This window comes from Hylobates moloch, unplaced genomic scaffold (assembly GCF_009828535.3).
Source record: "Hylobates moloch isolate HMO894 unplaced genomic scaffold, HMol_V3 SCAFFOLD_10, whole genome shotgun sequence".
Taxonomy (NCBI): domain Eukaryota; kingdom Metazoa; phylum Chordata; class Mammalia; order Primates; family Hylobatidae; genus Hylobates; species Hylobates moloch.
The window spans coordinates 42,396,787-42,411,309 of NW_026652285.1; the positions used below are offsets into that span (position 1 = coordinate 42,396,787).

The following is a 14,523-nucleotide window of genomic DNA, read 5'->3' on the forward strand; positions in this document are numbered from 1 at the left end:
CATATGGGCCACTGAGTACTACCAGTCTGCAACACATAGACTAAGGAGAGAGACTGGCCAGAAAATGTGGGGGAATTGAAGCACCTTAGCTCTTGTTTAATAAGCAACAACTATAATAAGCAAAAGAGATTAGACAAACAGATGATCCCAGTTGAAGAGAAATACAAAATTAGCCTTCATCAGGGAGTTGGATAAAAATTGTGCCCTGACTTAAGGAACATTAGTTCAGTGAGTGACAAAATCAGCTGGTGAACCCTGAGGTATGGCTTTTGGAGAGTCCACTTCTGCCGGCTTTCTTTAGATATTTGTTTTGGGTTTCATTTTGGTGAGGTGGAAGAATCTCCAAGGAAAGAGAGAACTGTTCCAAGCTACCAGCTCTGAGTTGTGTGGGATGTGGAAATGGCCTGCTTTCCATGGCTTCTGCATTTTTGATAGCTGAGTCACCCCCAAACTTTCTGAGCCAGGACTTAGCTTGGGGAAAGCCCCACTAAAGGAGCCAGGACTGTACCAACAGAAGCATTTGGAATGGCCTTTGCTATTTTGAGATGTGTGTTTAGTGGAGAGAAGTCCTATTTACACTCTGGCTAGGCTAGCCCCTGCAGCGTCCTCGTCGTGTGCATGGGGCAGTGCAGCCAATTGCTCTTGAAATAGAATTAGTGGCCACAAATTAAGCAGTGTGCTGTGCTGGTGGGAGGCTGTGGGAGGGAAGAGGCTGGGAATTGCTATCCCTGGGGAAATCAGCCTCAGAAGAGAAGCTCACTGCTCTCCTGGAAGGAATGTTTCCCGACAGTATTCTGATGCTTGCAAAAAGAAATGCTGTCATACTAGGTTGTTCTGTGACAGGAAGCTTCTAAGATAAGTTTTTGGAATTAAGAAGTACGCATTATTGCATGAGGGTCATAATAATAGCCAGCATTTATTTGGGCACTTTCCATGAGCCAAATACCATCTAAGTCCTTTACATGCATCCTCTCCTGAGAATTGTCATATGGAGGCAGTGTTATTATTATTTTAAAGATTTTCTACATTGTATTCTGGTGATGTGTGTTGAAGTACTTAGTGGTGCCATTGTTTCCTTGCCCCAGAAAGTCCTCTTTGCCCTGTGTGCCTTGAATGCCCTGACCACCACCGTCTGCTTGGTGGCCGCTGCCCTCCGCTACCTCCAGATATTCGCAACCAGGAGATCCTGCATCGTAAGTCTATGCAAGGGCATCATGGCCATGTTTCCGCTGAGCCAACCCATGGACCCCTTCGTGTCATCCACTGCCTCTCTCCCCGTGCCTTTGTAATGAAGGCTGTTGACTAACCGAGCTGCTGTTTAATCAGGATGAATCCCAGATTTCTGCTGAAGAAGTGGAGGATCATGGACGCATCCCGGACCCTGATGATTTTGTGCCACCTGTGCCTCCCCCTTCCTATTTTGCCACATTTTACTCATGCACACCCCGGATGAACCGCAGGTATTGCTCCTGAGTTCCCCTGCAGTCTGAGTGGGGTGCTGTGGGTTCTGAAGACTGAAATGTCTCCAGAACTCACAGCATGAGATCTCACTTTTCTTTGAAAAAGAAAAAGAAAAATTTTTCCTGACTTGAGCAACATTAGCCCAATGAGGGACAAAAGCAGCTAGTGAACCCTGTGGTATGGCTTTTAGAGAGTCCACCTCTGCCAGCCTTCTTTAGAAAAATGAAAAACAATTGTGCTGTTTTTCAGGGGTTTCTATTCTCTCTCTGTCTCTCTCACTCTGTTTTCTGTCTTACTTTCTCTGCCTCTTTTTGTCTGATAAAACAGATGAATCCAAAGAAAAGTTAAACTTTCACCTAAAGGTAGACATTTTCAATTTCAATTAGCTTTCTAAGGGAAACTGACACCCAGGGAGATAACAGCTGTAATTTGACATGATTGAGAATCGCTGTTGCCTTGGAAACACTCCCAGTTAGGCCAAATCGATGTTTCACTGTAATACCATCAGCAGGTCTCAACAATCATGAAATTCTTCCTAGCCATTAAAAAGAGATTAATTATTAATTGCCTCTCCCTGGTCTAGAAAAAATAGATACCGTACCTATTTTCCTTTTCAAATTTCAAACTCAAAATTTTGACCTTCTTAAATTTCAAGGATTTTTATTCGTACATTGAAATGCCGCATACATATGTCTGATAGCAACTTCTAATCAAACCTTTTTTTAAAGAATGACTTCATTTAGGCCTGGCGCAGTGGCTCACACCTGTAATCCCAGCACTTTGGGAGGCCGAGGCGGGCAGATCATGAGGTCAGGAGATCAAGACCATCCTGGCTAACCCCTGTCTCTACTAAAAATACAAAAAAATTAGCCGGGCATGGAACGGGCGCCTGTAGTCCCAGCTACTTGGGAGGCTGAGGCAGGAGAATGGCGTGAACCTGGGAGGCGGAGCTTGCAGTGAGCTGAGATCACACCACTGAACTCCAGCCTGGGTGAGAGCGAGACTCCGTCTCAAAAAAAAAAAAAAAAGAATGACTTCATTTATTCATTCAACAAACATGGAATCCTCTGTGCTGGGTTATTGGAATTCAAAATGAGCTAGACCTGCTTCCTCCTCTACCATTAAGGAGCTCACAGTCTAGGTCATTAAAATGTGTGTTGGAAGGATCACAGTAATATTCAAAAGAGGGACTTTGGGTGCACAGAGAAGGTCCACCTAACCCAGAGTGGCAAGGCAGTCAGAGATGGCTTCCTGGAAGAAGTGACCTTAAGCTGAGTTTAAAGGATAAGCAAACATCTGTTGAACTTTCTGAAAGAGAATCTCTTAATTCCACAGAAATACTAGTGTCTTTAGCTTCATATTCAGAAGGCCAGAAATTTCTATTTTTTAATCCCTGTAGTACATGTAGAGACTTATCAAACTAACTTGGTGCTGAGCCTGAGGTTTTTAGAGAAGTATTTTCTAATGTCCAGGGTGACGGTATGTGACTTTGAGATAGGTCACCAGTGGGGCTGCCACCCAGACACTGTTAGTGTTCTTTTCAGTGGCTTAGCTGCTGACTCGTCCCTCAGTTATACCTGAACCCTACCTCTATACCCTCCCCAGTTCACTTGCCCAGGCAGGGGCAGAGATGACTGCAAAGCTGGAGGGGGTGTCAGCTGGGTGACAGGTGGCCTGGGCTAGGCCTGTGGGACAGCTTGGCCTCTCTGGTGTTCAGGGAGTGGCCTCTACTGGAATTTCAAAGCCTCAGGGGCTGGGATGGCTTCCTTAACCTTTCAGGAAATGAGCCAAGAATGACAGAGGCTGAAGAGATATGGCAGCAAAACACATGTTCTTTCTGTACCTGAGGACACATTTGCGAAAATCTTAGCGCCATCTCAGGCTGTCTGTAGGGGGTACATTGGAGGACAGTAAAAATGACTGATATTTCATGGTGGGGATGAGAAATACCCTCTCCAATAAGAAGAATTCTTTGACACTGAGGTTGCGGATGAGCACTCTGTTGACCTAGGAGGAGGCAACAGACAGATTTAGTTTCTGCAGTGGCAGAAAGGGAAAGTGACTCATGCGGGTTTAGGAGCCGAGCCATCCAGCAGTGTGCTCTGAGCACTCCCAACCTTCCTGTCTCCTCGCTTTCCTTTCTCTTCTCTGCTTCACCATAATAATGCTCATCACTGCAGATATTTCCACTCTTTAAGATCTAGGTGCATCCTCGGATTTGTGTCTCTGAGTCCTGAGACAGCCTCTGGCCAAATCCAGGTTGGAAGAAAACAGACAAGCTTCTCATTAAGGGCTTTATCATTCAAAACTTTCTAGAAAGAAGGCCGAAGGAGGGAGTTAAAACAAAACAGTCTTGTGAGAAAGAAGACATTGCCCAGTCTAAAATATGTGCCTAGAGCCCTATAATCATATTGCCACTGGGCAAACAGCTTTATTTTTGGAAATTTTACCAATATCAGAGTGCAGTCCACTTTCCTTTTCAAAAGGGTTGAATTTATTCACATTTAGATACCTGTCCTGTCAAAAATATTTTACAATGTGACCAACTTTTCTAGATTCACAGTATAAATCAACTTTATAGACACTCATGGTTTAACCTCAGTTGGTAATTTTCTTTCTTATAAGCAGGCAGGCAAGAATATTCATGATTGTTACTATGTCTACGACCAGTTTTATCCAGTTTTCACACAACAGAGGCTCGCCATTTCCTGTAAAGTATTATGACCTCTCAGAAGAGGTTTATTTAACTTCTATAAATACAACCACTTCATGCATTGGTATCTCCTTGAGAAAAGGCTTTTCGAGTTACTGTCATAAACGGAAGTCTGATTGCAGTTGAGATTTCTGTCCAAAGATGGGTTCGCTACTTTGTGAATTGATTTGTAATACAGGAGGGGGCCGTGCAGCCCACCCCACCTCCACTACTCCAGGGTGTCTCTGTTCTCAGAAGTTGGCTTGAGCCAGGAATCAAGGAGTCTCCAACCTATTTCTTGAACATGGATCTGGTTTTTACTCTGGGAATGTAGCCTATTAAAGAAAACCGAAGACTGAGGGGGTCGTGGGCATTGACATGGTTGACATGGGCATTTCTTAAAGCAGAGCCCCCCCAAACCCCACTCATTTCCTTTCCTAAGAATTTCCAAACCCAAATTCAAGTGGAGCTGGGCGATGCTTGGGGTTGAGTCAGTGCTCAGCTATAGAGGGTTGGGGGAGGGCCCTTCCCTCTCTCCCCCTCCGCGGGCAGCAACCCTGTACCCAGTCACAGAGTACAGTTTTCCAGTACAGGAGGAGGAGGATTCTCTGGTCAACGGTGTATTTGCTGCTGCATTCCCCCTGAGTGAGTCTTCAGGGCCTGTTTGTAGCCTGAAAGCAGAACATGCTTAGAATTTCCATCTTCAGTGCTCCTGAGCCTACACCAGTGAAGGCTTCCTGGGGACTTGATGATGAACTCGAAAGAGCCCAGGCTCTAGAGTCTCTGCAGAGGGTGACCCAGGATGAGTCTCTCACCATTTCTGAGCCTCAGTTTCCTCATTCACCTTCGTTGTCGTGTGGCTGCAGGGAGTATTGTTGTGAGATAATGGACATAAGAAGCTTTCTGAAAAGAAGCAAGACCCTCATTCTTAATAAAAATTTGATCAACTTTCCCAGTAGAACAGGGCTTTAATTTCAGTCACAATTATCCACTTCCTTTTGCAATGGTGCTCAATCTTGGTGGTGCGTTAGAATCCCCTAGGATCACTGACAACGGGCAGATTCCTGGGCCCCACCGTAGGCAATGAGCGCAGAATTTCTAAAAGTGAGGCTTGGGCCATCTAGAGTTTCAGAACCTCCCAAGGTGATTCTACCTACCTTGCCAGGACTGAGAGCCATGGGGATCTGGGGAAAGAAACAGTAGTAAAACAAACAAACAAACAAAAAAACCAACCTGCCAGTATGTAGCAGACCCATTTCCCTCCACGGACCCTTGTTAACCCAAATGAGGTAAAATAAGAAATTGCTTAATAGGAAAGGAACTTCCCTTCTATGTCAACTCTAGCAGCATCTTCCTTCAAAGCGAGGCTTTTATGGGCATTATCAAAACTACCATAGAAGCTGTTTATTCTGTGGTCAACTTGGATAAAGTATGCCCCCTCTTTCCCTAGTTGTTCTTCTGGAAAAAATTCTGCAGTAGTTTAGGATCTAAAACAGAGCCTGTTACTCTGACCTCTTGGCCCTCAGCAAGCCCTCTCCTCTCTCCAGACACATAACAAACAGGCAACGGGGATAGAAACTTTCCAGGCAGGGGACACAGCAGCGAAGAACTACAGGTGTCATTTGTTGGAGAGAAAAAGTCAAGTGTTTATAAGTGCCACGAAGGTGGCTCATGGGGGTTATGCTCATTAAAGATGGAAGGCTGGCCCTCTGGATAGGATAGAAGTCCATAGGTCTCATTGATGAAAGCAAATTGCACTGTTCATTTGCCAGGAAAGAATCTTCACTCTTAGATCCAGGAAGGGTCCGGCTTCTCAAAGTCACTCAGCATTTATAGTTCTTAAACAGTTTCAGTGGAATAGGGGAGTTGGAATGAAGCCTGTTGGCAAGTCCTGCTGTAAGGGGGAGAATCTCTCTTTCATAATAACTTTGCCAGGACCCCTCCCCCACGAAGGGACCCTTTGTGCTAGTGCGTCACTTCCAACTGGAGGCTTGATGTGTTGCATGCTGAACCTGCAAACATCTCCACTTCAGGCATTAGCTCATCACCTTCTGCCTTCCCCTTCAGGTCAAGCAAGGGATGAGAGCCTCGCTTATGAACAGACAAATATAGAGGAAAACGAGGGAGTGCTTTCTCATCTTTTCATTCAGGTTGCAGAATCTCATTCTTCTCAGTCCCAGAATTCCAGAAGTTTTATTGTTAGGAAGAAAGAAGATGATATCCTTTTCAAATTTTTTCTTCCACCAATCACATTTTGTATATAACCACAAAGAATAAAATGAAACAACTATAAATTCAGAGAACACCGCTCCCCAAAAGGCAGTGCCTGCAAGCAACTAGCCCCAGAATCTGTTTTCTCATCCATTTCTTTTAGCTTTTTAAAATCCTTTTTTTGTATTTCAAGAACAGACAAACTTTTGCTCTCTGTTTTTTTTTTTTTCTTTCATTCTTTGATACTCCATAGCAGAATACAGGTGTTCTGGCTTTTATATGTATTTTATAAATTATTTTAAAACTTAGGTTCATCATTATCTAGACCATCTGGTACCTTGGGCAGAGATTTGTGGAATTTTCTGTCAACATTGGTGAGAAATCTTGTGGAGAATTTTGCTATTATTTTGAATTTTGCTGTTGACGGTTCTTTACCTACAGGACAAAAACAAGAGCCATGTAGAATGTAAGACATAATTGAATTTTCCTGAGTCCTTAGCTGTTTTTTAAATTGAGGTGAAACTCATACAAAATGAAATTAACCAAAGTATATGATTCGGTAGCATTTAGTGCATTCATATTATTTCATAATCATCATCTTTATCTAGTTCCAAAGCATTTTCAATACTTCAGAGAGACCCCATACCCATCAAACAGTCACTCCCCATTCCCTTCTCCCCCATCCCCTGGCAGCCACTAATCTGCTCTGTATCTCTATGGATTATTTGCTTTTTGACTGATGGGTTTAAAAGCAATGATGGGGTTGCATTTTATACACTGTCATTTGCTTAAGGAACTCTGGCCACTTCATCGGAGAGCAGCTTCTATTATTCTTCCTCTCCTGGCCAAGGAGACCATGGTATGGAGAGGTGAGTGGTTTTCCCCACAGTTGAGAGCAAAGCCAGTATCCGGGCGTCACTGCAGTCACGTGGCCAGTCTGTAGAACGTGCTTTCTGACGCCGAGTCGCTTTTCCTAGGATGGTTGGTCCTGACGTTATTCCCCTGCCACACATCTACGGAGCTCGAATCAAAGGTGTGGAAGTGTTCTGTCCTCTGGATCCCCCGCCGCCATATGAAGCTGTGGTGAGCCAGATGGACCAGGAGCAGGTACTCTGTCCTGAATCTCTCTAAGTACATTGACTGCAAGTGGGAAAGACAGCACCCCACCACCCCCCGGCCTCCAGAGAACAGCAGGGAGACCAGGCCCCACACAACTTTTTAAGGAGTTCACTGGGTCTAATGAGGGGTGAGTTAAACGTCAACAAAATAACCCTGTTTTTTCCTGTGATGCAGGGATCTTCATTCCAAATGCCAGAAGGATCAGAAGCTGCTGTGATCCCATTGGATCCGGGCTGGACACAAGTGACTCAAGGTAATACATTGTGACATGATTCAGTAGATGAAAACATGATAAAATAGGCTAGGCAAAATGGCTTATCTCTGTAATCCCAGCACTTTGGGAGGCCGAGGTGGGAGGATCACATGAGGCCAGGAGTTTGAGGCCAGCCTGGACAACATGGAGAGACCCTATTTCTACAAACGGAAAAAAAAAAAAAAAAAAAGATAAAATAGTGATCCTGTCTGGTATTGTGTTAAAGGGCAGGTATTCTTGGAGCAAATAGTTCAAGCTACACCTTTTTCTCCAGATGCAAAAATACCATCAACTATTAGGGCTTATAAATGGGAGAAAATATGTGAACTGATAAAGGATATCCTTAGAATTTTTTATGAACCAGACTATTCTCAGGAACCATGAAATAGGTTACAGAGTTTGATTGGTATTCCTGTGTTTTCTGATCTATGATTTTCTTCCTCCTATTAAAATTAGCTAGACTTTTGGCAGGGGAGAAAAAGTTCCCTCTATTGCAGGGTGATTTGCGGTGAGATTGTGCTGTGTCATTTATAACCTAGGGCCCAGGTCATGCTGCCCGAGCAGCTAGTGAATTCTGGTTTTCAGTACTGCAGTAAGTACTAGAGTCAGTTTACATTTATCCTTGTAATTTAAGGGAACATTGTTATGGCCTTCTCTCTTTGGGGAGGTTTTAAGTGGCCCAGAGAATTGTCCACCAGGACAAAATCACAATGGTAATAAATAATGGATCAACTCCTAGCAATTTTAGATGAAGGTAATTTTTCAGCAGTACTATTTGTAATGTAATACTTTGTGTTCTGTTCACCTTGCATCCTAAGTAGAATTATGAAGCAGTGTTCTGTCTCCTAAGTATGTTCATAATTTTTCCATTTGTTATTTTTTAACTTTATTTTTATTTATTTTTTCTGAGACAGAGTTTTGCTCCTTTTGCTCACGGTGGAGTGCAATGGGATGATCTGAGTTCACTGCAACCTCCACCTCCTGGGTTCAAGTGATTCTCCTGCCCCAGCCTCCCGAGTAGCTGGAACTACAGGCACCGCCACCATGCCCAGCTAGTTTTTGTATTTTTAGTGAAGACAGGATTTTGCCATGTTGGCCAGGCAGGTCTCCAACTCCTGACCTCAGGTGATCTGCCCACCTCAGCCTCCCAAAGTGCTGGGATTACAGGCATGAGCCACTGCACCCAGCCAATTTTTCCATTTTTAAAAACAGTTTCCCGAATTACAACTCAGGCTCACAGTTTTATTTTCATGAGCATAAATTATCCAATTCCAGCAGGGTTTTACGGATTTGTTTAGTGGCCGCTTGACTCTCTCTAACTTAGCCTTCCGGGAGTTCTGTAGCCCACAGAGCAGCCACCTCACCTGTGCAGGTATTACCTTCCCCAGAACCAGGCTCATCCTGAGATGTCAGGGTGCTTTTCAGTACTGCCCCAGGATGCTTCCCTGGAGAAGACTCTAAGCACCTTTAGGAAAAAAAACCCTGCCATTTTGGCATGGCTGCTTTATTTTGCTCTTGGATTTAAATTTTTCTGTTTGTTTGTTTTAGGTGTGGAGGGGTGGTTTGGAAAGGCAAGTTTTCCCATAGTGCAGTGATATAAAAACTTACTGGGCCAGCAGCCTGAGTAAATGTTATTAACTGCATTACCCTTGCCCTGGCAGGTTTAGGCTCACAGGTGTTTCCTGCCCATTTTGAGGACTGCAGCTGGTGAGATAATTTATGTTTCACCTCTTTTTTTTTTTTTTTTTTTTAAATCAGGTGGGGACATTCCTAACATACTTGCAGAAGAAAATGCATCCATGTCAACTCCCAGTTCAACCCTGGTGCGTCCTGTGAGAAGCCGGAGAGCCCTCCCACCCCTGAGGACCAGGTCGAAGAGTGACCCTGTGCTCCATCATTCCGAGGAGAGAGGTGATGTCATTCCCCAAGCTCTTTGCAGGGCTCTGTGCTTATTCGCCTAAAGGAGCCAGGTGAAGGCAGGTGGCTCTGGCCAGCTCAAGACCGTGCAGTTTAAGTGGTCATTTGAAGGAACTTATGAAGTCTTGGGAAAGTAAAATACTCTATGTCCATGTTAGGAATATATATCTACCATGTCTTTTAAGGATGGTAGGGTTTCTTTTTAAGTCATTGTCATCAAAAGAATTTGGTTGTACATGATACTATGCTAGGTACTACATGAAGACAATTATGCACACCTAGTTCTGATTTCTAGATGCTGCAATCCTATGGGAATATGCATTGTCTTAAAAAAAGTCAAAAGGATTTTTGTATACTCCCTCTTTTATAATTTGTTATATTTTTACTATGTATGAGTAGATGATTGAATTATTGAAATTTGACCTTGTTTTTAGAACTTTGGATAGAATGAAATACACACACCCACACACTTCACCTCTCTCTCTGTGTTGAGTTTGTGTATAGATGTTATCTGAATAATTAAAAATTAAAATAACACTGAGTTTTTCTGAATATATGAATACCTGAACATCTCTAAATATCTCTTCATCATAGAAAATTATAAAAAATAAAGAAACTAAAGGAAGAAAATTAAAACCTCCTGTAACTCCACCAGCACCAGCTTCTTCTTGTGAAGTAGTCTAGCAGAGTTGACCTCTGCTGTTCTAAAACACCTATGCAAATAAAACTTTGATAATCCTCCACCCTGCTCTCTCTAGGGTCCTGTCTTGAGCCCTTGCAGTCTCGGTTCTGCCTCTCTGACAGCGTGTGTTATTTGCCACAGCTCTGGACTGACCATGTGCGAGCCAGAGAGAACATTCCTCTTGTCTCTACGGCGGCTTCTGAGTGGAGAGGAAGTCCTGCCGCCTGGTACTGAGCGTGTCTCTGAAACACAGTGGCCGGGCAGCCTGGCTTCTGATTCCCAAGACCTGCCTTCACTGTGGGTCTCCTACACCCTACCTGGCAAGTTGAGGACTCCAGCCTCAACGGGAACTTAGCTGTTTGCACAACTTAGGGAAATCTTTCCAGAACCCCTTCTCATTCTGCAGACCTGCAGGGGCGAGAACAGCAGCTACTGGAGCCCTCCATTGTGGAAGGCGCCAGGTTGCCTTCAAGTGGAAGAGTGGAGACCCTGACTCTGTCCTCACACATGAGTGTCTTTGGCGAGTGCTTCTGGAAGACTCTTGCTCTCTGTGACGTGCATATGGCTGCCTGAGAGGACAGTCTTGAATCCTGGTTTAGAGCTCCCCACACCTGCCTTTCTCCAGAGGAAAAGGGGTGCTCCCCTTCTTCCACCTGCTCTCTCGCCCCCTGCTTCTTGTCTTCTTTGAATTTCTAAATTGCTGCTTATCAGGCCTTCACAGACTGAAGATGCCAGTGTTGTGTATGCTGAAGGCTGCTGGCTGGCTTCTGGACACATAATGACCAGATCTGAGTTTGCTTCACCCACTTCACAGTGCAGAAGCATTCTGCTGGTCTTTACACCCTTGCTGATGTAGGTAGCCATGGAAATTAGAGCCTGCAATGGATTTCCCAGGCTCTCTGTTGACTTCCAGAATGATGTGTACTTTTTCTGCACCTAAATTTCTCTTTCTGTAATAGCTATAGATCTACCTCATATCCATGGTATGAGCATCGATAACACAAGTCAGTACAATGTCCTTGAGGACGTTTGGGACAAAGGTATAGTCAAAGTGATCAGAGCATTACATTCATCCGACAAGTCTTGTCTGTCTTCAGACCCTTCCTCTCTTAATTGACTGCTTCATCCTCGCTCCTTGGAACATCCTTTCATTGGTCAGCCACATTTTTCCTGCTTGGCCCATCCATCCCCATCTATTTGTTGTACCCCATGAAACTTAATTTCATTATGGTTTGCATTCTGGATTCTCCTCTCCACCATCTGACTTTACCTTGGGGGTGGTGTCGTACATGACACAATGACATGTTTCGGGCCATATCCTATTGGAACTGGACTTCAGGGAATAACCTTGTGTTATAATTGTTTTCCCTCCTTCTGCAAGGTGAAAAGCAGGATGTGCATGGCTATCAGCATTTGTCAGATGCTTTCCATGTTGAGTTTTGTGGTCTGTGCTTTCAGGTACAGGCATGTGTTCAAAAGGAGTTGGCCAATGGGTACATGTTGTTTGTTTCTGCCCACAGCTGCCCCAGTGCTCAGCTGTGAAGCTGCAACACAGACTGAAAGGAGACTGGATCTGGCTGCAGTGACTCTGAGGAGAGGCTTGAGATCGAGAGCTTCACGATGCAGACCGCGGTCTTTGATAGATTATAAATCCTACATGGACACCAAGCTGCTGGTGGCGAGGTTCCTGGAGCACTCCTCTTGTACCATGACCCCAGACATCCATGAACTTGTAGAAAACATTAAATCTGTTTTGAAGTCTGATGAGGAGCACATGGAGGAAGCCATCACAAGTGCCAGTTTTCTAGAACAGGTAGTTTGATTATTAATCTCAGGGATGAATCAGATGACTCATTTTCATAGCAGCTAAAGTGGCTTCTCTGCTTTCTTGTCCAAGGCAGAGTAAGTTCATGGTCACAATCTTCAGGGAAATTAGGTTGAGAGGTCAGGGGAGGGAGACAGAGGAAGCTGGGGAGCTTTCCTTTCCAGTGTGGTGACTTTCCCACATCATTCTTGGCTCAAGGGAAGAGAACCCAGTTTTTCTGGGATGTGGAAGCATGTCTGGGAAAATTAAAGAGTGCATCCTAGGAATAAAAGCAGAGGATGTGGACAGTGTAGAGTGCATTCAACATTTGATTTCCTGAATTGAAGGTTTCCTTTGATAGGGCATGTTTTCTCAGCCCTTTGGAAATGATGACATAGGTAAATTTTAATATCGACAAGATTCTAAGAGGCTGTTCACACTCCCATGAAATGTTTGGCAAGATAAATAAGCCAACAGGTCCTAAGGGAATAAGCACCTTTTCTTCTTATAGATTAAAAAGTACAATGCAATCCCCAAAACTGAAGCCACTTGGGGAAAAGATAGAATTGGGCATGAACATAATCCAGTTGGGTCTCAGGTTTCTCCTCTTTCAAGTAAAGGGTTGGACCAGGTAGTCTCTATACCTTTACTTTTGAATGAATACAGTTTCCTTCTGGTAAGAGCCTTCTCTCCACCTCTTTTAAGAGCCATTCCCTTTCAGGTGTTGGCTTCATTGCTGCAGGTAGTGGGATGGATGTTGTAGACAGCACTCCACAGTGGCATATGGATGTTATGTGGCTCTGTGTCTGTGCATTAAATGGCCAACAAATACTTCTTCAACTGAAGTGAGCTAATTTTTCAGGGTAATTACCAACTTCAGGATGTAGGTAAATTTTTAATTCAGATTGAGTAAATACCCTCTCACTGTCCCTTCCATTCCCCCTTTCTACCTGCTGGCCTCTTCTTACAGAAGCCAGACGCCAAACTCTCCCAGTCCCTCAGGGGATTCGGTGGGGAGGAATGATCTGATTACTTGCATGAAGAGGTACATGAACCACAGACGCTCTTGGGTTTGCACTCTGAAAGAGTGATCAGTTGACGGTTCTGGGTCAGGCTCCAGTTACTAACCTATGTAGGGGAAACATTTTACATCCTGGTGTCCCTTAGCTACTCCAGATGTCATTGTCTGTCACCTTCCCTCTGTCTGGCCCCAAGAGCCCAATAAACAGGAGCCACTTCTGGAAGGCTGCCAAGCTCTGATGAGCTAAGAGCTGGAGCATTCACCAGGCAGTGGGCCTGGACCTTCTGCAAAGTCTTGCTCCCTGAGAAATAGCTCTGGGGAAGAAGAACAAGCACTTATACAGTTCACTAGATGCTATCATCACAAATGTTTGCTAGATCTTTGTGCCCCAGGCAGGTTAAAAGTTCTGGTGCTGAGATTGTTGTGATAGATTTTGGGCCATCTCCTGGGCCTTCCAGGACTGGAACCTAGAGGTGAGGTTTCACAATTCCATACCTTTTCCCAGGTAGAAGGAGGTAAGGACAGCAGAAGGAGACCAGTTATTTCTGACTCTAGCTGGCTTCGCATATTGGAGTTTTTAGATCCATTTTGATTTTCACTGATATCAAAACCACTTGTCCTAACTTACTATGTAGCACAGTCAACTTCTATGAATGTTGAACTTTTATTCCTAATCGGGAGACAAGGACAGACCTTAAAGACAAATGTAATTAGTAGACTGTTAATAAAATTTAATTTTTCTTCTTTGGGGGAATAATCTTTTAATGACCTTAAAAGCTCAGAATGGTACAAATGAAACAAAAAGTCATCCAAATGATTGTGCTGTGATGTTAGGTAACAATAAAGCCCCAAGTTTTTCCGAAGCTGCTGACAGTGTTATAGGTCAAACAGACATGGCTGTGCAATTTTTTAAAAATTGACTGGACAGTTCTCTCCTCTTCAATCCCAGTTGGATGAGGAATTTTTCATATTTTTGCCATTTTTACAGAGTAAGTGATATTATTATATATTCAAAATTATGTTTGTGACACATTGAAAAATAGATCTAGCAAAAAGAATCATTGTTAAAGACTTTTTACAAATAAATTGGCCTAGTTGTTTATTAAAGGATTATCAGATCCATTTGAAGCATCATTGGATGGTTTGGGTTGACTGTTTCTTTTTTGAAACAAGGTCTCCATCTGTCACCCAGGCTAAAGTGCGGTGGTGTAGATATAGCTCACTGCAGCCTTGAAATCCTGGGCTCAGGTGATCCTCCTGCCTCAGCCTCTCAGGTAGCTGGGACTACAGGCGCACACCACCATGCCCAGCTAAGTTTTCTTACTTTTAGTAGAGATGACGTCTTGCGATGTTGTCCAGGCTG

At 43.9% G+C, this 14,523-nt stretch overlaps 1 protein-coding gene across 2 annotated transcripts in view; it reads left to right on the plus strand.

The window, feature by feature from the left end:
* Nucleotides 1-14,523, plus strand: part of ENTREP1 (endosomal transmembrane epsin interactor 1) — a 67,345-nt gene that overhangs the window by 51,131 nt on the left and 1,691 nt on the right. For both annotated transcript variants that reach the window (XM_032164244.2, XM_032164245.2), the window contains exons 5-10: nt 1,086-1,193; nt 1,327-1,460; nt 7,342-7,471; nt 7,658-7,736; nt 9,495-9,647; nt 11,856-12,148. In XM_032164244.2, the coding sequence (XP_032020135.1) occupies nt 1,086-1,193; nt 1,327-1,460; nt 7,342-7,471; nt 7,658-7,736; nt 9,495-9,647; nt 11,856-12,148 (897 nt within the window). The remainder of the gene's footprint in view (nt 1-1,085; nt 1,194-1,326; nt 1,461-7,341; nt 7,472-7,657; nt 7,737-9,494; nt 9,648-11,855; nt 12,149-14,523) is intronic.